At 49.5% G+C, this 23076-nt stretch overlaps 1 protein-coding gene across 6 annotated transcripts in view; it reads right to left on the bottom strand.

The window, feature by feature from the left end:
* LOC120372636 (gamma-aminobutyric acid receptor subunit gamma-4) overlaps window positions 1-23076 on the bottom strand; it is a 93331-nt gene that overhangs the window by 41022 nt on the left and 29233 nt on the right. Inside the window, exons 1-2 of one of the 6 annotated variants that reach the window (XM_039489911.1) lie at window positions 1471-1599; window positions 382-495 (exon numbers count right to left, since the gene is read on the bottom strand). The exons of 2 other annotated variants lie outside the window; for them this stretch is intronic. Coding sequence is in view for 1 of the 4 variants with exons in the window: in XM_039489909.1 (XP_039345843.1) it covers window positions 1471-1518 (48 nt within the window). In the remaining 3 variants the exon portion in view is untranslated. Of the gene's footprint in view, window positions 1-381; window positions 496-1470; window positions 1603-4626; window positions 4707-15750; window positions 15765-23076 lie in introns of those variants that run through there. 3 more of the 6 variants (XM_039489912.1, XM_039489910.1, XM_039489909.1) reach the window with 3 other exon arrangements.

Here is a 23076-nt window from a genome sequence, read left to right as displayed (position 1 = left end):
AGCTGTGCATCTGACCCTCTTATGGGTTTTTTTTCTCCAAAGCACGATGCATCTGATCCCTTTGAAGAAAAATTGGGTATGTCTACACAGGGAGTAAAAATGCCCACTGCTAGCCTGGGTCAGTAGCTTGAGCCCTAGGAACCTGTGCCAGCTGCGTCCATGCCACAGATGTTTTATCCCTGTGTTGATCTCATTGAGATCAACGCTGGGAGTTGTGGAAAAATCCCACTCTGTGGGGCACATCCTCTACTGGTGTCAACTGCCATAGCTCTGTTGACTTCAGTGGGGCTATGACAATTTACAGCGGCTGAGGATGTGTTCCTACGTCTTCATGGGCCTCAGCCAAAATCCATGGACATCAAAGGGAATCTTTCCACTGACCTCAGGGGGCTTTGGAGCAGGTCCTGCATGACTGGACTATTCTTTTTCTAATTTCTTCTTTACCAGTTAAATACTTAGGATCGGCTCTTTCTTTTTCTTGTCCTCTCGCTTGCTCTAGAAAGGTGGTAAGAATTAATTCAATCTATACATTGTATTGTTGGGGAAAAGTAAATAGTTTTAATAAAAGTACACCCTTAATGGGACTTGAGCTCAGAGTCAATATACAGCAGACCCTTGATCTACTTTATTGAATAGTCTTTGGTTAACGTCCTTGGAGATTTGGAATTATTATTGCGGCCATTGGAGAATGGCAGTATTTTCTGCAAATGAAACATACTGAAAATGTTAATGCTGCTACAGATAATCAGACCAAGTTGAATGGAAAGGCTGTGAAGTCCAGACATCACGCATTTCCCATATACTGTGGCAGTGGACTGGGAGCGAGGTGAGCTGGATTCTAGTCCTAGCTCAGCCACTGACCTACTCTGTGACCTTAGGCCAGCCACTTTACTGCTCTCTGCCACTGTTTCCCTTCCCTTTCTTCGTCCGTTGTGTGTATTTAGACTAAAAGCTCTTTGGGGCAGGGATGATCTAACCCTATGTTTATTAGCACCTGGCTCAAGGGGGCCCTATGATGAGGTGTCCACCCCCACTCAAGGGAGACCAGGTGAAATGAGGTCCATTAACCTGATAGTCTGCCCCTGAGGGAGAGCCTGGGACTGAAAGGCTGATTGACATTAGAGCCCAGCTATGAAGGAACAGGTGGAGCTGGTATAAAGCCAGGAAACTGGCAGCAGAAAGGGGCTGCAGGGGAAGTAGTTTCCAGTCACTCCCTGGGAGAAGGGAGCGGTGTTAGGGGCTATGGAGTTCAGTAGTCTGCGGTTACTGCCTGGCAGGAAGGCGTTTGGGCTGGACTCCCAACACAAAGAAGTGTGTGTGGGGGGCATGATGAAATAAGTTTGAGAACCACTGACCTAGAACAAATTTAACCTCCCATTTCCCCGATCAGAGATGTAGTCTCACATGGATGTTTGGGGGGGCTTAACTGGCTAATGACTATGGTGCTTTGATCTCCTGCTGCCTTCTCACCTTCTCCCCTTGGCTTTGTGATGTTTCCCTTTTGGCAAACTCCAACATCTGCTCATTGCAGTCACTGTCCAGTCAGAGTAAAGAGACATTTCCACTGCTCTGAGGCTTCCCCATACATCTTTAACACGGAACCATTCCCTCACGATGCAATTTCCTGCCCTCTAGTGACGTCATTTCCTCTTGGACCCCTAAGGCGGGATGTTGTTACCTTGGTGGGTTGCTGTCTCTGCCTGGCAGTGAAGCCTGGTATGCCAATTCATTCATCCTTGACTCCAGAGCACGTGACCCAGAAGTGCATATTTTAGCTTCTGATTAGCAGCCATCTCCCAAGGGGAATCAGGAAAATTCTTGTGTTGAGACATGACAACAGTCAGACTCTGGCTAGTAAAAGCACAGTCTGTCCGCATGCTCGCTGATGAGGTGATTATTAAAAAGGCACAGGCGTGGACACGGAATGTTAAAAGCAGATGAGATGGCATGATTAACATGGTGGAGTCAGACCATCTCAGTGAAATCTTATGCAAGGCACTGCAGGAGAGAAACAGCCTCCTTTCAGTCTTGTTAGCTGTTTTCTTCCCCCAGTTCAGGGTATAAAGCCATGTGCAAGCAAACAAGGATGCCCTCCAACGAGGGTGACCTCCAGAAAGCACTCAAACTGTTAGCAAAGCCACGCCAGAGATACCAGAAATGTTGCATCATGTGAGATCCTGGGTGGGCTACTTTTTAAATGCTGCTTTGGATGCTGGGGTTAGAGTGACACCTCACATGATCTGGGGGAAGGGGAGTGGTGAGAGGGGAATACTAAAGAGACATGGACAATAATGAGGAGAGAATCACGAGTGGCATAGAGCAGGCCAGGAAGGTGCTTTTGTTTATTTGTCTTTTAATACAAAAAGGGGGCACTCAATGAAATCAGAAGGGAAGGAAGGAAATACCTTTTAGCACAGTGTGCAATTAACCTGTCAGGACTGCTGCTACAGGACAGCCCGAGGAGACTCAAGCAAGGAGCTGTAATTTCTATAAATAAGACTAGCATCTGCGGTGACACTCACCAGGGTAAAAAAAATTCAAGGGCTACCAATTAGCAAGTTTCAGGGTATATGCTGCTCAGCAGGTGAGGTCACTTACTATAACACTGGAGGTTTTAGGACTATTTCAGAAGCATCCAGCCCTAGGCACTGTTGGAAACAGGAGACTGGGTTAGACTTCGTGTCCGCTACAGCAGACATAAGGGCCCCTTGGTTTCCATGCACCTGGCCCGTTTATTGCCCTGCTTCTCTGAACCTATAATGCCTCCACCTCAGTTTCTCCATGTCCTTCATTTCCCTTTGTCCATCCTATTTCTGAGCATCCACCTGGCTTCTTGTTCTGGTCTGAAAACCTCTCCGAGCATCAGTGTTCTTGGTCCTATTATTAAAAGTAGTACATCTGAACACTCCAGCTCCTACTGCTCGTTCCCTCTCCGGTGCAGGGGCAGGAAGGTTAGGCGTTCCCTATCACGATTACACTGAATTCACAGGGGAAGGGCCCTATGTCCAACCCCTCAGGTGGAGGAATAAGACTGTTGAGAAAGGAACGCAGCTTAAAATGACACTGAAATCAAAGGCCCTCACTATTCAAATGATGAAAAAAAATCCCGTGTTGTGACTTTGAGGGCAATTTGCCCATGTTTACTCATCAGGTTTTGCACTACAACTTGTCCTTTTAAAAATTCTGGAGTATGAGTCTGTGGGGAGCATCTCTGTGCTGTGCTGAGGAGCCAATTGCAGAGATGATAGCTGCAGTACGAACCCTCCGGGTACCTTTCCTCCCCCGACAAACAACTCAGCTTTAGTGCTTCCCTTCCCTTTGATCAATAAATAATAACCAGGAGTGATGGGCCAGTGATGCAAAGTCCAGATCTGGAGCTGAACATCACCAGAGTTTTGGGGGTGTTGGGAGGGGAGGTTCTGGTTTGAGCCATTGTACAAAGAGGAAACAGACCCAAGCTACGGGCGCTGAGCCCTCCTGAAAACTCCAGCCTGGCTCACAGAGATTCTAATCAGATGCTGGAGTCACTGGGTCACAACATTACACTCCCAGTCCTGCTTGGCAGCAGCATTGCCAGCTCTCGCCTCAAGGTGGCATTTAGATGTGACTGCTGCTATAGCAGGCCCCTTGTTCTGAGGAGATGGGGAGGGGGATAGAGTGACTCCTCCATGGTGGTAGCCGCCGTAAAAGAGTGAATGGAAACAGAGGGACCCAAGGTATATCCAGCAGCATGTTCCCAGGCTGGGGAGGTGGCACGCTGAGCCCTCAGGGAAGAGAAGGGAGGACAGTAACAATTCAACAGGAACAGCAGTCAAGCAAAGAGTGGCACTGATTGGCCACAAAGGGGGGCTATTGAAATATGATGTTCTCACAGCAGGGGGAAGACTGGAGGCATGAGACTCAAGCCAAGCACAGAGGGACAGGGATGCTTGGCATCCCATCTGGAGTGGGGAGGACCCCACAGGTGGGGAGGGGCACGCAAAAGCAAAGATTGGCAGGAAACCAGGCCCTTGAGTTTTGGGTCAATCCAGGTCTAAAAAGCCACACTAGAGACCGGAAGGAGCAATGCAGACAGCACTGGGACCCATGCCCATATGAACATTCCCTCCCCACTCCCTCGCCAACAAGATTCAGGCCCACTGAGCTTCGGAGCCACTCTGCTAATAATCATGTTTACAAGCCACTGTCCAAAGTGCTAAGATTCCCAGGCCCAGAGGAACTTCAGTGTCTGTGGTTTATCCCACCCCTTTCCAGCTCTCTGGGAAAAATCAATGCAGAGAAAGTTCACCTCACAAAAGGGAGCATGCTGCAGAAAAACACTCCTGACACAGCTATCTCCTGGCCCAGAGAGGAGTGGGGAGCAATCCACTCCAGTGACTCTCCACATGAAAGCGGTTTCATTCTCTCACTTCCTTCCCCACCAGCTCCTCTCGCTCATCTCCTCTTTTCTCCCTGTTTGTCCTTTCCTCTCTCTTCTCATTCCCAATCCCTCACTTCCCCTCTTTTCCTGCCTCTGTTAATTCAGATCTGTCCTCTTAAAGGGCCTTCAGGGAGCAGGATAAACCCAGAACAGGCAACTGGGAGAAAGAGACCAGACTACAGAAAAGGAACTGTGGGGATCCCTACCCTTTCACCGCAGCCTCCCTCCAGGGACAGGCTCAGGCTTAGCCCTGACCAGCCAGTTTCTTTGCTGAGATCAAAGCAACCTGTCATGTGGTGACAAAATGTAAGCACAAGTCACGTTTATGCTTCTTTCGTAGACAAAAGCAATGGAACAGATCTACCTAGGAAGTGACATCCCTATCTCTCTGGACCATTTAGTCCTCAGAATCTCAGCTGTTTGCCCAAGTCTTCCTTTCCTAACTGCTTTGTTGTAAGGGCTGCATAGCATACGTGGAGTCGCGCCAAGAGTGGAGGCTGCGAGTTTCAAAGGAGCCTCATTGATTTAGGGGCCCAAATTGCACTGAAATTCAGTGGTAGTCAGGTACCCACTCCCTTAGGCCCCTGGGAAAGCCCCAGCATTAATGTGTGCCTTTTGTGAAGCCAGCCATTTTATAGTATTTTAAATTCCCTGGTTTGTCCACGCCGTAAGAAATGAGCCTGAGCCCATAGCCAGAATCCAAACTGAACCAGTTCCAAAGAGGAAGAGGAGGCTTCCCCAGTTCTCCTCTTGGCTCCAGGCCTCTACATCGAGCTCCTTCCTTTCCAAGACTGTCCCTGCCAGACTCAGCCCCCCTGCTCCCCACAGACCATCTCCATGGCAGTCCGGAGCTGAGACTACACCACAGTGGGTCAAGCGCTGCCGTGCTGTAAATCAGTGCACTCAGGTCAGTTAACTATGTTGTCCTACCTCTAGCTCTTTCCCTGGACAATCCCTGGGCAGGGTCTCTACATGTCCCCATCACACAGAGCAATGGTGCTAGAACTCTGGACTGTGAGAAATAAGCCCCAGTAGCAGCCGCAGGGCTGTCAGCTGATTACTGCCAATAAAGTTCCTGTGTTATCATGGCGCTGCTCAGATTGGCTGCCGGTGGTGCATTAATAGGCATAGGCTGCTTGCAGCCCTGCCAACAGTTTGAGTCTCTACTTTGTGTGAAGGATCTGCAGCTTTGCACAAGGTGCACTGAGTGCAAAACCACAGATCCACCACACGGTGCAGGGCTGGAGGCTCTTGGCAGGCTCACCAATCCACTCCTGGCTGCCAGTCCAAGGAAACCAGTGATAACATTCCTCCAAATCCTCTCCTCTCTCCAGGGAGCCAATGGTGATAAGCCCAGGAACCTCTAGGCAGAGGACAAGGTGAAGCACTTTCAGCACAGAGGTGGTGCCGTGTGAATCTCATTCCAGTCATGGCTCTCTCTAGCAGAGAAGAACAGAGAAGCCTGTCTATTCCTGACTGTCCTTGCAGGTCCTCCCCCGGGTTTGGCAGTTGGGATGGCTACTGAGGCCACAACAATAGGTGCAAGCCCAGACAATCACCGCCAGGGAATTACTTTGGGTGTGTAATACTTGACCTGCTAGTTTCCCCATGTACCTAGTGGATCAGGTTTCTGGATTTTCTGATTTCATATTGGTATTTGGTGCTACCTGGGCCACTTAATGCATCTCTACAGTTAAATCCCTCAGGTTTAGGCTCCTAGTTCGTGTTCCCTTCTTCAGCACACACATTTTTGTCTCTATATCACCTTGAAAGCAGGCGGAAGGGAGGGGCTGAATTCAGGCTGCAGTGACAGGTAGGCACGCACCTTGCAGGACTGGACTGTGAAATAGCTGAGGTTGTTTCAGGTAAGGATGAAGGAGCACTGGGAGATCTGAGGGGGGCCCCATGTCTGGAATACCAGGGGGAGCAGAGATGTATTGCCAGAGCTGGCGGAGGGTAGCAGTGCAAGAGCATGGGAGTGTTGGACTGAAGCGCACAGCCCCGGCCCATTCTCTGCTGTTAACAAGCAGCATGATCACAGCCACACATTCACAAGCATCAAATTCATTCACAAATCTAGCAGGCGTCTTTGCATGTAAATCTTCATCCTTGCTCTGGCAGCAATTCCCTTATTCGGTGGAACTGGTCAGGCAAACAATTAAAGCACATCCAGCCAATTGCAGATTGTGATAAATGAGAGGGGATGATAGCTCCCTTTTGTGGACAGCCAGTCAGCTACAAAATCCCCCTTGGTGCTGTTCTCCACTTGCTTTACCTGTAAAGGGTTAACAAGCCCCTAGGTAAAAGGAAGGGAGTGGGCACCTGACCAAAAGAGCCAATGGGAGGGCTAGAACTTTTTAAAATGGGAAAAGAAAAAAAAAAAAAAGAACTTTCCCTTTGTCTGTTGTTGTTCTCCAGAGAGCGGAGACACAGAGCAGCAATGCTGTAAGCAGCTTTAAACCAGGTATGAAAAAGTGTCAATTCATACCTCAAACCTACTGATCTGAAACCCAGATATGCAAGTAGATCAGGAATGTCTAGAAAGATGTGGGCAAGTGTATTTCTTTTATTTTGTAAGGCTTGTGGACTCCTCTGTGCTAACCCCAGATGCTTTTTTTTTCTTGTAATTCTCTTGAGGTTCAGCTTAAAGGTTATCTTGATGTTTAATTTTTGTAATTGTTTCTTTTAAGATCTAGCAAAAAGCCTAAGCTCCAAATATATTCCCTTTCTTTTTGGGTTTAATACAATTTACCATTTTTAAGAACAGGACTGGATTTTTGTGTCCTTAAGAAGTTTGTGCATATGCTGTTTAATTAGCTGGGGGCAACAACTAATTTCCTTTGTTTTCTTTCTCAGCAATTCCCCAGAGGGGGAAGGGAGGGTGAAAGGGCTTGAGGGTACCCCACAGGAAGGAATTCCCAAGTGCGTCTTCCTGGGTTCCAAGGGGTTTGCATTTGGGTGGTGGCAGCATCCACCCATCCAAGGTCAGAGAGAAGCTGTGACCTTGGGAGTTTTATACAAGCCTGGAGTGGCCGGTATTAATTTTTAAGAATCCTTGTGGGCCCCCACCTTCTGCACTCGAAGTGCCAGAGTGGGGAATTGGCCTTGACATAGGTCAAAGAACAATCAAGGAGACATTCACTCACTGCAAAGCCTCCTACTTACTAAGCAAAGCCTTTCTTATCACATAGCATTTCTGTGGCACGTAGGAGCAATGCTTACTTGAGAGAAGCCACCTGCTGCCTTGATGCCAGCAATCTCCAGAGTCGTGAACAAAACCCAGGCTGGACACGTTGTGGTGCATGTTGAACATGCCAGCCTTCCATCGGTGCCATCTCTCTGCCCACACTGCAGCACCAATGGGGCATCTGCCAGCAGAAATCTCCTGTACAAATTCATTTTCCTTCAGGTAGTCTGTATTGAGGACACAGGACCCAACCAACTACGAAATGTCTGCACGCCCCATGGCACACATCCTCAGTACATATTAAATGCACCAGCAGTTCGTTTCACTCTGTAGCTTCCGCACCCAGCATGGTGCCAGGCAAGGGAGAGTATAGACAATATTTATCTAGAAGGTAGAGTGGCCGACCATCTATAGTGCAATGTTTGAGCTTTGGCCTGCTAAACCCAGGGTTGTGAGTTCAATCCTTGAGGGGGCCATTTAGGGATCTGGGGTAAAAATCTGTCTGGGGATTGGTCCTGCTTTGAGCAGGGGGTTGGACTAGGTGATCTCCTGAGGTCCTTTCCAGCCCTGATATTCTATCTACAGAGTTGGGTTCAGATTGCTTTGGTCAGGCCCGGTTGGGATCTGGATGACACTTGTGCAGAGATTGCAAAGGGTTGTACAGGGGTGGTGTGAGAGCATTGGCAGAGCTGCTGTGAGGTAGTCGCAGGATGTTCTGCAGACCGAACACGGGTTTCATTGTCTGCGGGGTGGTCCAAATAGCTGGGCCTGCTGCATATCAGAACTGAGGTGCTTTGGCAGAAAGTGCAAGGGAAGTTTGCACAGCCCCTGCTGCCATCGCCAGGTCTGGAACTAGCAAATGCAATAAATCTCTCCTGTGAGGACTAATCCAAATGGGTACAAATGAGGAGGGGGGAAAAAGCAATTAACGATGGCTGGGAGATGCAGGGAAGGTGTGCACACAGGGGAGAGTTAAGAGTGGCAGATAAAGGGAGGTAGAGAGATTCTTTGATGTGGCCAGCACTGGTGCCTTGCTGGCTCTCAAACTGGCTGTGTCACCAAGCCACTGCTGTTTATGTGTAATTTGTGTCTTTGATGATTAAATGCCAGATCCTTGTAGGTTCACACAGAAGGCATTCTAGAGTCTGATTAATGCATCCTTCAGCAGGTGGAATGGACACAGCTTTGACAGGATGCAAATTCCATTTCAGATCTCTATGGCTCTGTCCAGTTACTGAACTCTCACGCGTGCTAAGTGGGGCAAGAAGAGGATTCTGCCAAAGATGTTTCTCTGCTTCCATTCATTCCTTTCAGGAAGGGAGCTGTCTTTTTTATTATTATTACACTCAGGGGAATTCACTCTCCATGCATATGCAATCCTGAACATCCTGCACACTGCCACAACAATGGGACCCCAAGCCAGGCCTGCCAGTGATCACCCGTAGCCATGGCATTCTTCAATTAATAGTTATAAACTTATACATTATGGCTGATAAACCACGCAATAGTAAACAATACACTTTAATGGAGATATATTAGAGCTGGTCCAAAAATATTAAATGGAACAGTTTGTCAAAAAATGAAGTTTTGTTGAAATCAAAATGTTTTGTGGGAAAAGAGATTTAGACAACACTTCCTACAGGAAAAAAGTTGAAAAGAATCATTTCAACTTTCGCATTTCATTTCCATAAGACAAAAAATGTTTTGATTTGACTCATTTTGATTAATTTCATTTTGACATTAATATAAAATACTAAATAACGTAAAGTCTAAATGAAATGATGACATTGAAACCAAACTAATCAACATTATGGAAACAAAATGTTTTGATTGTCTCAAATTGAAATTTTTGGGAATTTTCATTTCACAGGAAGTTTTGAAATGTCAAGTTTTTCTCTGATTCAGCATGAAAAGAAATTCAAACTGTAATTTTCCAGGGAATGGAAATTCCGGGTTCTGACCAGCATTAGGAGATACAACACTTGATCTTAGCTCTGAGGAGCTAAGCTCTTAATACACATAACTCTCCCCAGAAAAGATCTGAAGCTATCAGCTCAGATAAATCAACCCCACCCTGAAAATATCTCCATTCTTCATGTGGCAACTATTGGTGCATCTCAAAGGCCATTTCTTTCAAAATTGCCACTGTGGTTCTTTTCCTGGTATTTGGACAAACCAAGTCATGGTTGCTCAGGGAAAAATGGACCAGAATCAGGAATCAGACCTGGATTACCTGACACAGCCATTAATGGCCCATACACACTGTACATACCATGGTATTTTGGTAACCAGGTTGAGACTCCCTTATCTGTTCCATTTGCAATGAACATGGTTGTGTCCATGCTGTGGGTTTGTTCACAATACAGCTGCGTGTCACCCATGTATGTGAGTCCACACCATGCTCCCAAACATGTCTGTGTCCGTGCGTTAGGGGTAAATTTGGGCAGCTCTCTTTCAATGTCTCAGAAGAGGATAGTGCTCCTGGAGGACATTCAGACAGAGTAGCACCAACAGAGTGTGGCGCAATAGCCTCCCTTACATAGTGCCGGGAGGAAGGAGGACTGGTCAGCCTGTTGGCATAGGCATGGTTAGAGAAGGCCCCGCTGCCACAGCAAAACAGTGTTATGACTTAATTACAGATAGACAAAATCACATGCCATCTTAGGCCTCTGGAAGGAGATAGAGAGAAATGTAGCTGCCATGGTTACAGACAGAGCATTAACCAATGAGTGGACTTTTAAGAGTGCGTCTTTAGTGTATGTTCTAATGAAAGAAATGGAAAGTTGAAGAGGCATGACTGTGTGATTTTGCCTAATCAGCAGCAGCAGGGAAGGTGTTAAGAACATGGGTGGGTATCCTTGTTGGTTATGTTAAGGATGGAGAATCAAGAGTTATGCAGTTACTTGTAGACTAGGCAGAGAGCTTGTGTGAAATGACAGGAAAAGCCTTCAGTCAATGTCCTTCATGAAAGGTCCCTATTGATTTCAGGGCAAGTGTTAAAAATAGCTTGGCCAGACAGAAAAAAAATCAACAGCAAGATCAGTTAAAGGATAGGTGCTTTCTCCCAGTGCTGCCAGGAAATGAATTCAGAGTAGAAATGTTCTTGCCAGGAGGAACATCTGGAATTTACCAGAGATGGTTGCTTAATTATGAATGTTGTCTTCTATGTTGCTCAAAGTCCTGAGGCCCTTGTCTTAGTTACTTGTTACACAAGTGAAGTCACCTGCCTCCCTGCATTGAAATTCCAGTGGCGAATTTAAGACTCTTGATTGAGTACAACCAACTTTCCTGTTTCAGCATTTGATTGGGGAGCACAGATGTTAATTAACCTCGGGGCTTTGTTCTCCAGAAATACATCCCAAAGCAAGAACTTTCCCCAGGAGGCAACAGATCAGGTTTTAATTTTTTATTGAGCTCTCTTCTTAAAGTGACAAAAACCCAACTTTCATTCCATTGCTAACTGACTCCATACGTTTTCTACACAATAAACTGCTTATAAATAAATTACTGACGTGGATGTCACTGAGAGGAGATAGCTGGAGGGGGATTAGTGTATGCTCTACTAATAAATGGAGCGGGCTGAATTATTCATTGTGAATAAACCAGCCCTTTTCCTCTTGGGGAGAAGATCCTGATTTCTGTGAATGTGTTTTATGTGCCATGGTCAGTAACTGTTCAACTGGACATTTGTTTGTCATGGTATGTGATTGGTCACCTCAGTCACATGATATTGTTACAGGTCCCTGATTGATCAAGAGTTGTGGTTTTGTTGTTTTGTTTTTTTGAGAACCACTATATCCTGGGCACTCTTCTCTGTGTACGGAGGTACCAGGACTGGTATGAAGAACAGCCATTCCCCAAACACTTGTGTGAACAAGAACGGGTTCACATGAACATTCATTAATAAGGGGTTGAAGCAAAGTGCTGTTTGAAAACCTGAACGAATAGTTGCGAACACTTTTGAAAGATTCAAGCAGCTCTAACAATGAACCAGGATAGAATGATGAGCCATGCTTAAAAGCCAAGGGCTTAATCCAAAGCTCTCTGAAGTGAATGGAGCGCCAAATAAGCAGTACACATTTTCAGACTGGATAGTACTCAGTACATCTACTTCAAATGCAGACCGCATTCTTCTTCATTTTCAGTCAGATACTGACCCAGTTACGCTGGCATGAATCCAGAGCAATGGCTCTGAAAGCAATGGAGTTACACTGGTGCGGCTGGGATGAGAATCTGGACTTTTCTGCCCTATGCAGTTCTGTAATGTTGCTGTGTGCTGTTACACAGACATCATTTTCCACCCCAGAGGTGGAATTTTTTAACAGATGAGTGCAGAGTTAAGAGATTCCTGTCTAGAGTGTTTGTTTGTGAAGCACTCTGAGATCTTTCAGGAAGAGAGAAGCATAATGTAAATGTACGATTTTAATATATTTGGGAAAAAACTATCACCATCTATAGAGTTATATTGTGCTCAGCACCACAGTATCTGAGCACCTTTAAAAAAAACAACAACAACAACAAAAAAGGGTATATTACACCCATTTCAGAACTACAGTCTAGTTTCCTCCCTACTTACTCCAGGCCAGTCAAGCTAGTATAGTCAAGATGTAAATATTCCTTTGAGTCTGGCAGTTTTTATTGCTCCTTTTTAACAGATGAGGAAAAAGAGTCATAAAGCAACTGACCTGTGATGTGCACATATTGATTTAGTGGCAAAGCCCTGGCTAGAACCCAGGAGGAAGCCTGAGTCCCATTTCATGCTCTAACCCAGGGGTGGGCAAACTACGACCCGCAGGCCAGATCTGGCCCACGGGCAGTTTTAAGCTGGCCTGCGAGCTCCCGCTGGGAAGTGCACCACATGGCTCCTGGAAGCTGTGGCATGGCTCCGCTCTGGCTTCTACATGCTCCAATGGCCCCCTCCGGTGCTCCAATGGGAGCTGCAGGGGCGGTACCTGCAGATGGGGCAGTGTGCAGAGTTGCCTGGCTGCACCTCTGCATAGGAGCCAGAGAAGGGACATGCCACAACTGCCAGGAGCCGCTTGAGGTAAGCACCACTGGGACCCTGCACCCCTGAGCCTCTCCCCATGCCCCAACCCCATGCCCCAACCCTGATCCCCCTCTCACCCTCCAAACCCCTTGATCCCAGCCCAGAGCACCCTCATGCACCCCAAACTTCTCATCCCCAGCCCCACCCCAGAGTCTGCACCCCCAGCTGGAGCCCTCACCCCCTCCCACACCCAACCCCAATTTTGTGAGAATTTATGGCCTGCCATACAATTTCTATTCTGAGATCTGGCCCTCGGGCCAAAAAGTTTGCCCACCCCTACTCTAACCACTACACTCACTGCCTTCAAAGTGAGCTATTGCTCCGATACCGAAATGACAGACTAAATAACCCAAGAGTTTGTTTCCATCTCTTTTCACCCGGAGATCAGAACAAGGGACCTTTCTCAAGTCAGCTTTGTGGAACCAGACCTTCCTTCGTAGCAGTCACTTTTGTCAGCTTTCACTCTGAAGCCCTCTTTCCCTGACTACTTGAGATGTACATGAAAGCAGTCAGTGGGGAGTTTTCTTCACACAAGCTGCGCTTAAACTTTAAACTATAAAGTGTGTCCAATGAGGATATAATTCATATTTTACAAGACAACGTTTGTAAGTTAATTACACATCAGCTGATCATGAACAAACATGGGCTCCCCCCCCCCCCCAGCATTTTAACAAGTGCGCCACAGATGCAGATCTATTCCGCAGCAGTTCAAGTCTTGGAAAATATGTTTTTCATAGCCAATTTAGTTTGCATGCTGCATAGTAACTACTGCAACTAGGTGCAGCATTATAGATGTAATAGAGGCAATACTATTTGCTAAAGAAATATGGAAGAATTATCAAAAGCACATGTTCAGAGATTTAACTGCTATGGGGGGTCTATCCAACCACTTATGCAGAGAGCTGAGCGAATAATCTGCTATGAATAATGTATGAGGAAGCAGTGCAACTTCCATTGAAGCCACAGGCACTTCAGTGAGCCGGATTTGGCCATAGATGAATTTCAGTGGCCTGCTTCTCCCTTGTGCATCTTGTGTGGTCATTTGCACCAGTGCACAGTGGGTACAAGAAGCTACCTACTCCGAATGGTAACATTTCCAGCATTTCAACCAGCTCTGGTGTGGAGCATTGCGCCTACCCCACCATGCCCAGCACAGCATTCCAGGGCATGTGGTCTATTGCCACCTGTTCATGTCTTTGGCTTGTTCCATTCCCTTTGTCCATGGTCCTTGCAAATACCATGGTGAAGAGTCACTAGCCTCCAATGAGTCACTGCTGTGTTGACTCATGTCCTGGGGCTTACAAGTAGCACCATCACTTTTGCACACTCAGGGAGGCACCGTGCTTAAGTTTATTATTGCTGTGTTTATTCAATAATTGTGTGGTTGTCCCTGTGCTTGTGTGGTTGAGTTTTGTGCTTTGCAGGGGAATGAAATGTATCTCGAGGATCCAGAGAGGGGAGAGGTCTGAGCCAGAGACTGCTGTGAGTACACAGCACTCCATGGCCCAGGAAGTTCTCACTATCCCTGCTCCCCTCCCATCCACACCAACTCTCACGTTATTTAGTGAACTCTTATTTTTACTGAGTTATTTTTTTAGCTTTAAACACCCCGGAAGGAAGGCTCTAAGTGCCCTTGACACCAGTTAACACTGTAATCTATAGCGATAAACCCATCACACAACAAAAGAGCTGTAAATCCCTCCAGCAAACAGCCACCATCAGCAAAAATTAATTAAAAAAGCAGAACTTCCTGGTCCCTCAGGTCTCCAACAGAAAGCATCACCCCTCCCCACCATTGCCACAGCCTCCCCCCCTCACCACCTCCAAATGCCTGTTCTCATGAGCACCATCGAAGAGAACCACTATAGTTTTGCAAATGATTCACAATGAGACCAAAGAGCTAATACTGAGATTTGCAAAGCTGCTGCCAAGGGGATTCAGGCACCCAAATGCCATCAAGATTAATGGGACTCTAACTGGGCATCCAAATCCCCTAGGCAGCTTTGAAAATAGCAGCATTGTTTGTGACAGCTCATTTGGCCAGCCGTGTTCCTGGCCCCCACCCAAGCATCTCAGCGCATAGCCTCTGTAAGTGTCTGTGGCAGAGCTGTGTCCTTGAATAATGAATCAGGATGTTTTTACACTTGCCTCATCAGATGCAGTTGGAGGCTGGGATTTCTGAGGTGAGTCAGGTGCCCAAATCCCACTGAGAGATGATAGGAGCTCGGTGTACGGATTCCTTTGGGCCCTTTAGAAACCCTGGCCTAGCTGTGTGGTTAGCTCTGCGACTTAGCTTTGTCAGTGTTACTTGAACTCCTAACAGTAGTTTCAGCCTCTCCACTCTCTCCTCCAGGCCTGTCCTAGGGTGGCCTCTGGACATACCCCTGGTGGCAAGGGTGGCCTCATCCTCTGCCAGTCCTTCCTTCTGGATGGGAGGGATCTTGGATTCCCACGTCTGGGCACAAACATTACAGAGTGACCCTGACATGAGTGCCCTCCTGCAGCCAACCTTGGCAGCACAGGCGTGACCTGCCTCAGTTTTCCCCTCCAGCCACCCATGCTAAGATCTATTGTCAACAGCAAATTCAACCTTTTTATTCATATAAAAACCCCACAGTTCACAGATCCCTCATGGTAAAAGGAAGTTCTCCCATATCCCCAAAGGAGAACAAGGTGACAAGACAGCAGCTCTTCAATCCCATTCCCAGGTCAGCCACCCAAAAGCCATTAAGCATGTAGTCCCAGTTCCTTTAGCCCCACTCCCCCAGCCGTCTGCCCGAGAGTTCCCAGGCCTGCTTCTCTCCCAGGATCCTTCTCCTATAGCCCCACATGAGGTCTCCTGCAAGAGGCTCCCCGCAGTGTTTCACTGCCCAGGCCTCCTCATCTGAGTCTCACCACTGCTCCTGGGGACCTCTCTTCAGAGTCAACACCTTGCTTCTGGGCTCAGCTTACACTGACCACACTGGTTCTTCCCTGCATTCCTAGGGGCCTCTGCACAAGCCTCCCCTGCCACTCAGCAGGGCTCCCCAGCTCTAACTAGTCCTCCCAACAGCTTTCCCACAAACTCACTGCCAGCAGCTCACCATGACAGCTCACCTTCAGTCTTCCAACAGCTCCTTCTGCCTTTCACCTGTTCCCAAGCACCTCTCTCTGGTCCCTTCCTGTCTTCTAGGGCCCAGCTGGGCAACAGCTGACCAGGCACAGCTGCACTTGCCTCCTTCCACTTAAAGGGGCCAGTCACATTGTGACTGTCTGTTACAGCTATCCCCCTATTCCATTTTGTTTCTTACAGCTGTCCCCCTACTCCATTTTGTTTTTGTTCTCCTCCTGTGGCCACCCCTCCCTGGCTGTTAAGTTGTTTACCAGGGCCACTGCCCTTCTCAAAGGGAGGGCCCCTTAAGTTGTTTAACAAGAGCCATTGCCCTTCCCAAAGGGATGGCCGCTTGTGCTGCATGCTAAGTGGGACCACTGCCCTATTCAAAGGGTTAGTCCTGTTATCACCTTGTTAAACCTGGGCTTGATGTAGGGTAGGCAATGTCCAGAGCTTCAAGACCTAAAGGCCAAATAGCTGAGCATATGAGTCATACCTGGGGGCTCAGAACTTGCCCAGACATGTTCTATGCCTACCTGCAGCTTTTTCCCTGCCTTCTCTCCTCCCTGTAAGAAGGGGAACCAATCAGAGTTACTGGCTAAAGCTTAGGCAAAGCTGCCTAAGTTTGCCTTTATAACCAGACATTTTCTGATCAGACTTTAGAAAGGTTCTTGCATTGCTGCCTGGTCTGATCAGCCAGGCGTTCTGGGGGTCCTTTATCCGCTCTCGTTTTATTTTTGAGCGTACCCCCACTTTTAAACCACCCCCACAAAGAACGAATTACTGCCTGAGAGATCTCCTGATTATCAACACTGTACCGAGCCTTCTGATGTTCTTGCTGCTTCTGCCTTTGCTGCTGCCTTGGGGACTGGTAAGAATCCCTCTGTGAAACTTTCTACACTTTTATTTTATTATTTTAGCTGCTGGCTCTGTCTCCCCAGCACACAAACTCAAGCTAAACCTTGGTCTGTGTCTTAAAACCTCTCTTAAACTCTAAAAATAAGTCTATGCTGCTGCTAAGCTCTGCTCCTGTGGGCTTTGCCTCGGGCTCACTGCTTTCAGCTGTATCCACTGCTGCAGCCACCATCCCTTGGCTTCCTTGGGGGCTGCCTTGGGAGCTGTATCCTGGGCACATACCACTCTGCCCTCTGTAACTTCCCCATAGCATAAGGTGCACCATAGGTTTTGTTTTTTTTTAATTTAATAAGTCATAGTTTGTTAAGATTGTAAAGCTTGTAAGTTTCACCTGCCTTGCTATAGTTCGTTGTTTTGTTGCTCCGTATAGTTGCTTGTTATAGTTTTGCTTAGAATTGTGATATTTGTTGTTTTGCCTAGTTGTTGGTTAAGATAGATTTAAAAAGCCATTGCCTGGTTGTATTCTGTACCTGTTTTGTTACTTTGTATAAGCTGCTTGTCATTTTATATAAGTTTGATTAAGTTAGAGGATAGATAAGGTTCTTGCTGCTCCAATCTCCCCCTCTGTGTACTTCTCTGTGTCTGCCGGTTGTAAACCCCTTGCTGCTTTTTCCCCCGCGTCTGCATCACCCTCTGAACTTCCCAAACCCTTTGCTGCTTTTTCCCCCCACGTCTGCATCACCCTCCGAACTTCCAAAACCCCTTGCTGCTTCTCCCCTCCCCCAACACTGCTCCATTGTCCTTACCCCGCAGGGCTTCAGAGTCTCTCGCTGCTTGCAACTGCACCTCTCATCAGTTGCCACTAATCATTCACACACCCCCTCCTGTTTCTTGACCCAGCCTTTGGGTACACTCTTGCTATCACAGCCTCACAATTAAGTCAGTAATTTTCTACATTGCATAATTTCACTTATCACCCATATTGTATTATTGCACTGTGATTCACATTTTACTTGTAATTATAACACCCCATTGGTTGCCTCCACCTTTCTGATATACTTTGTATTTGCATTGATACTATTGTGTTACATTGTGTATAAGGCCACTAACCACTTAATACATTCTATCTAAGATTGTTGACCATTCTATATAGAAGCTACCAGTTTATTTTGCATCTCCTTTTGGTATGTTTTACATTCCACACTGTATCTAGAGTTGTTCCTATATAAAGTTGAGTTGCTTATTAACTGTACTATATCCCATTGTGCTAAACCCCACTTACTGTACCCCACTGATAGAACTCCCTACACTGTTCAATAAGAAACGCCCCCACCATCATTGTCTATTGTAAACGCCCTATACACCCCATCCCATCATATTTCATTGTTAAATTCCCACCACTTCCTTTTTCCTTTAATAAAGAAATTAATTGGCACCCCACCTGTGTGGTAATTGCTCCCCAAGATCCCATATACCTGCAGGCAGGGACAGTGACAAGGCCCTTCTCTTCCTTCAAGCCTCTTTCCTTGAACCTCTCCTTACCAGCTTACCTCCAGCTCCCAGGTCAGACCTCTCCTTTATCTCAAAGTTCTTCTTCGAGTGATTGCTCATATCCATTCCATGTAGGTGTGTGCGCGCCGCATGCACATTCGTCGGAAGACTTTTACCCTAGCAACACTCAGTGGGTCGGCTGGGCGCCCCCTGGAGTGGCGCCACCATGGCCCCGGATATATACCCCAGCCGACCCATCCGCCCCTCAGTTCCTTCTTACTGCCCGTGTCGGTCGTTGGAACAGTGGAGTGCGGCTTAGCTGACCTCCACCTCCCTAGCATTCTCGTAGTTCTCGTTCTCTTTGTGTATATAGTTGTAGATATAGTTGAAGTTTAGATAAGTGTAGTTAATTGTTAATTGTTAAGTAAGTACTTAGTACACTTAGTTGGGTTCGGGGCTTAGCCCCTTCCCGCACTGGGACTGGAGCACATGCCCGGCTCCCCAGGATTCAAGCCGTGCTTGGCTTGCCACAGGCCGATACCCACAGGGGAGCCGCACGACTCCTGTCTGAAGTGCCTTGGCGAGTCGCACTTAACAGCTAAGTGCCCAATTTGCAAGTCTTTTAAGCCTCACACTAAGAAGGAGCAGGACATTAGGCTTAAACAGCTCCTTATGGAGGCAGCTCTCACCCCTCCGTCCTCGGCACCGAGCGCGGCCCCATCGGACTCCAGGAGCACCTCATCAGCACCGGGTCGTACTGGTACACCTAAGCGCTCTCGGCACCGGACATCGCCGGCACCAAAACCAGGCCTGAGGCGCTCGCTCTCTCCGAGAGCAACAAAGGCTAAGACCCCTGCTGCTCCGGCACCGCCCAACGCGTGGCACGAGGGCATGGCTCAGCTGCACCGCCCGGCACCTGCTCCCGCCGCGGCACCTGCTAAGCCAGCGCCGTCGACTCCGGTCCACCAAGGGCCGTCGAGTCCGGCACCTGTCTCCCCGGCGCCCGCCATGGTTGAGCTTGTCATACCATCCACGCCAGAGGTATGTGAAGTGGCTAAGGACCTGATCGCGCTGACGGACCTGGCACCGCCACCACCCCCGGCACCGCCGGTGCGGGTGATCCAGTCAATTGGGAAGCCGGCCCTAATTCGTCCAGCTTTGATCAGCGCACCTGACCGGCACCGCTCTCGATCGCGGTCCCGCAGGCGATCCAGATCCCGGCACCGCTCTCGATCTTCGCGCCACTCGCAGTCCTGGCGCCGGTCCGACTCGCAGCACCACTCTGCGTCCCGGTCACCGTCCTGCTACTCACGGCACTGCTCATGGTCCCGGCACCGTTCACGGCACCGCTCCCCCAGGAGCCGCTCCCGCCGCCGCTACTCCAGGTCCCGGTCGACCTCCCGGCACCGGGCCGGTCATAGGTCCCGGTCGTGTTTGCGGCACCGGTCCCCCGTGCGGAAGAGCACCAAATCAGTGGGGACATCGGCCAAAGGCCTCTCTGCTCCGCCATGGCCTTCCAGGCATCCGTCCGCTTCGTCCCAAGCGGGAAGTTATTACTCCGAGGACCATGAAGCGGATGTGCCAGAGGGCCTGTTTCAGGAAGCCCATTCCCAGGTGCAAGGTGCTCAGCAGTGGCCCTTTTGGACACCATGGGCATACCATCAGGCCCAAGGTGCTCCTCTGGTTCCCTCGCGGGCCACCTCTTCCGAGCATCGGGCCCCTGAGGCCACAGTTAGTCGTCCTCCACCAGCTGGCATGGATGACTAGTTAGCTCAAGCATCCACCTCACCGGCGCAGCTCAAGCAGGAGCCTCAGCAGGACCAGGAGCAGATACAGGATGCCCTCACCCCCGGCGTCTTATCCTCCTTTTCGCTGGACGAGGCAGTGGCTGGCTCATCGTCCTCGAGCCCGCCCCCAATAGACCTTACGGCACACCAGGACCTCCTCAGGAGAATTGCCCTCAACATAAATCTCCAGGTGGAGGAGGTCCCAGAGGTCGAGGATCCTGTCGTCAGCATCCTTGCGGCTGATGCGCCCACCAGAGTGGCTCTGCCATTTATTAAAACAATTCAGGCCAAGGCAGATGCATTGTGGCAATCGCCGGCCTCTATTCCGCCGACAGCAAAGGGAGTCGAGCGTAAATATATGGTGCCATCCCGAGGGTACAAGTACCTGTATATGCATCCTCCTCCCTCCTCCCTGGTGGTCCAGTCCATCAATGATAAGGAGCGCCATGGACAGCAGGCCCCCGCTCCGAAATCCAAGGAAGCCAGACGGATGGACCTTCTGGGCCGCAAGGTGTATTCGGCGGGCGCCTTGCAGCTGCGCATAGCAAATCAGCATGCTCTGCTGAGTCGCTACGATTATAACACCTGGGTGGAGATGGCTAAATTCCGGGAGTTGCTTCCCCCAGATTCCCGCCAGGAGTTCAAGGCCTTTCTTGAGGAAGGGAAAAAGGTGGCCAGGACCTCCTTGCAGGCTTCCCTAGATGCGGCGGACTCCGCAGCCAGAACCTTGGCGGCTGGTGTTACCATGAGGTGCATCTCCTGGCTGCAGGCTTCCAACCTTCTGCCCGAACTTCAGTATACCATTCAGGACGTGCCCTTTGAGGGCAAGAGTTTGTTCTCGGAGAAAACGGACACCAGACTCCAAAATATGAAGGAAAGTAGGGTCACTATGCGTAACCTGGGCATGCATACTCCCGTGACCCAGCGGCACACTTACCGCCCTCAGCCCTTCCGTCCGTACTCTGTCCCTAGGCAGAGACAAGATTTCGGCAGACGCTGAGGGCGCGGAGGCCGCAGGCGCTATTCAGGCCCTCAATCCAACCAAAACCGCAGCTCCTCCAAACCGCAACCGGACCCGAAGTCGTCCTTTTGAAGGCGCGCCCGGGGACAGCATACCACTTCCAGTTCAGGATCCTTTCCCTCCCTTCTCCAACTGCCACTCTTATTTTTTCCCTGCGTGGTCCCACCTGACCTCGGACATCTGGGTCCTGCGCACCGTGAAGCAAGGATACCACCTCTAGTTTGCTTCAACCCCGCCTTACCACCCTCCCTCCCAGTCCCTCTTCAGGGACCCCTCTCACGAGCAATTCCTCTTGCAAGAGGTCCAGGTGCTTCTCACCATCGGAGCGATAGAGGAGGTGCCAAGGGAGGAATGGGGCAAAGGGTTTTACTCCTGTTACTTCCTGATCCCCAAGTCAAAAGGGGGTCTCAGGCCTATCCTAGACCTACGCAGCCTCAACAAATTCCTGATAAAGTTAAAGTTCCGGATGGTCTCCTCCATTATCCCGTCCTTGGATCCCGGGGACTGGTATGCTGCCCTCGACATGAAGGACGCTTATTTTCACATAGCCATTTTTCCTCCGCACAGGAGATACCTCCGCTTTGTAGCCGGCCATCGGCATTTCCAATTTTCGGTCCTTCCCTTCAGCCATTCCACGGCGCCTCGAGTATTTACGAAATGTATGGCGGTGATCGCCGCCCACCTCCGTCGCCAAGGGCTCCACGTGTACCCATACCTGGACGACTGGCTCATCAAAGGGGCCTCCCAGGAGCAAGTGAGGGTACATATACGAGTGGCAAAGGACCTGTTTGCACGTCTCGGCCTAATGCTCAATGTGGACAAGTCCACCCTGGTCCCCACACAAAGGCTGGACTTTATAGGAGCTACCTTGGATTCCACTCTGGCCAAAGCCTGTCTGCCTCAGCCGAGGTTCCTCACAATGTCCACGATCATCCACAGTCTGCAGGCCTTTCCCACGACCTTGGTCCGCACTTGTCTCGGTCTCCTAGGCCACATGGCGGCATGTACATACATCACCAAATTTGCCAGGTTCCGCCTCTGCCCGCTTCAAACTTGGCTCCATTCGGTGTACCGTCCGGGCAGGGACGTGATGGACACGTTAGTCACCATCCCGCTGAGTACTCTGCGCTCCCTCGACTGGTGGCTGAATCCCTCTGTGGTGTGTGCGGGGTTACTATTCCACCCACCGCAGCCCACCCTGTCTCTGACGACAGATGCGTCATCCCTCGGCTGGGGAGCCCACCTCGGTCGCCTGCGCACCCAAGGCCTGTGGTCAGCGGAGGAACTCTCCCTCCATATAAATGTGCGAGAGCTCAGAGCGGTTCGCCTGGCATGCCACGCATTTCACAGGCTTCTGTCCGGCCGTTGTGTCTCCGTGTTTACGGACAACACAATGGCCATGTATTACATAAACAAGCAGGGAGGGACTCGCTCCTCCCCTCTTTGCCTCGAAGCCATCGAGCTATGGAATTTTGCATAGCGCATGCGATCGACCTGGTGGCATCCTTTCTCCCGGGAGTTCGGAACACTCTCGCGGATCGCCTGAACAGATCCTTCCTGTGCCACGAGTGGTCCATAAGACCGGACATTATCCACGCGGTCTTCCGCAAGTGGGGCTTTCCCCGAGTGGACCTTTTCGCAACTCACGCAAACAGGAAGTGCCAAGCGTTCTGCTCGTTCCAGGGCCACTCACCGGGATCGATCTTGGACGCATTCCTCATTCAGTGGAAACACCAGCTGCTCTACGCGTTCCTCCCGTTTCCACTAGTGCACAAAGTTCTGTTGAAGCTCCGGCAGGACAGGGCGCATCTAATCCTGATTGCTCCAGCATGGCCCAGGCAACCCTGATACACCATGCTGCTCAGCCTCTCCGTATCCTCACCGATCACCCTCCCCCTCTGCCCGGACCTTATAACCCAGGAGCACGGCGGGCTCCGTCATCTGGACCTTCCGTCTCTCCACGTCACGGCGTGGCTCCTGCAGGGCTAGACACTTCGGAGCTCCGCTGTTCCGCCCCTATGCAGCATGTTCTGCTCAGTAGTAGGAAACCTTCCACTCGGTCCACATACTTGGCCAAGTGGAAGCGTTTCTCAGCCTGGTGGCATCACAGGATCTTACGCCCTCGAGAGTCCCCGTTCCGGTCATTCTAGACTACCTCTGGCACCTCAAACAGCAGG

The sequence above is a fragment of the Mauremys reevesii genome, linkage group 9 (assembly GCF_016161935.1).
Source record: "Mauremys reevesii isolate NIE-2019 linkage group 9, ASM1616193v1, whole genome shotgun sequence".
In the NCBI taxonomy this organism is placed as follows: domain Eukaryota; kingdom Metazoa; phylum Chordata; order Testudines; family Geoemydidae; genus Mauremys; species Mauremys reevesii.
This window is presented reverse-complemented; position numbering and strand designations above follow the sequence as displayed.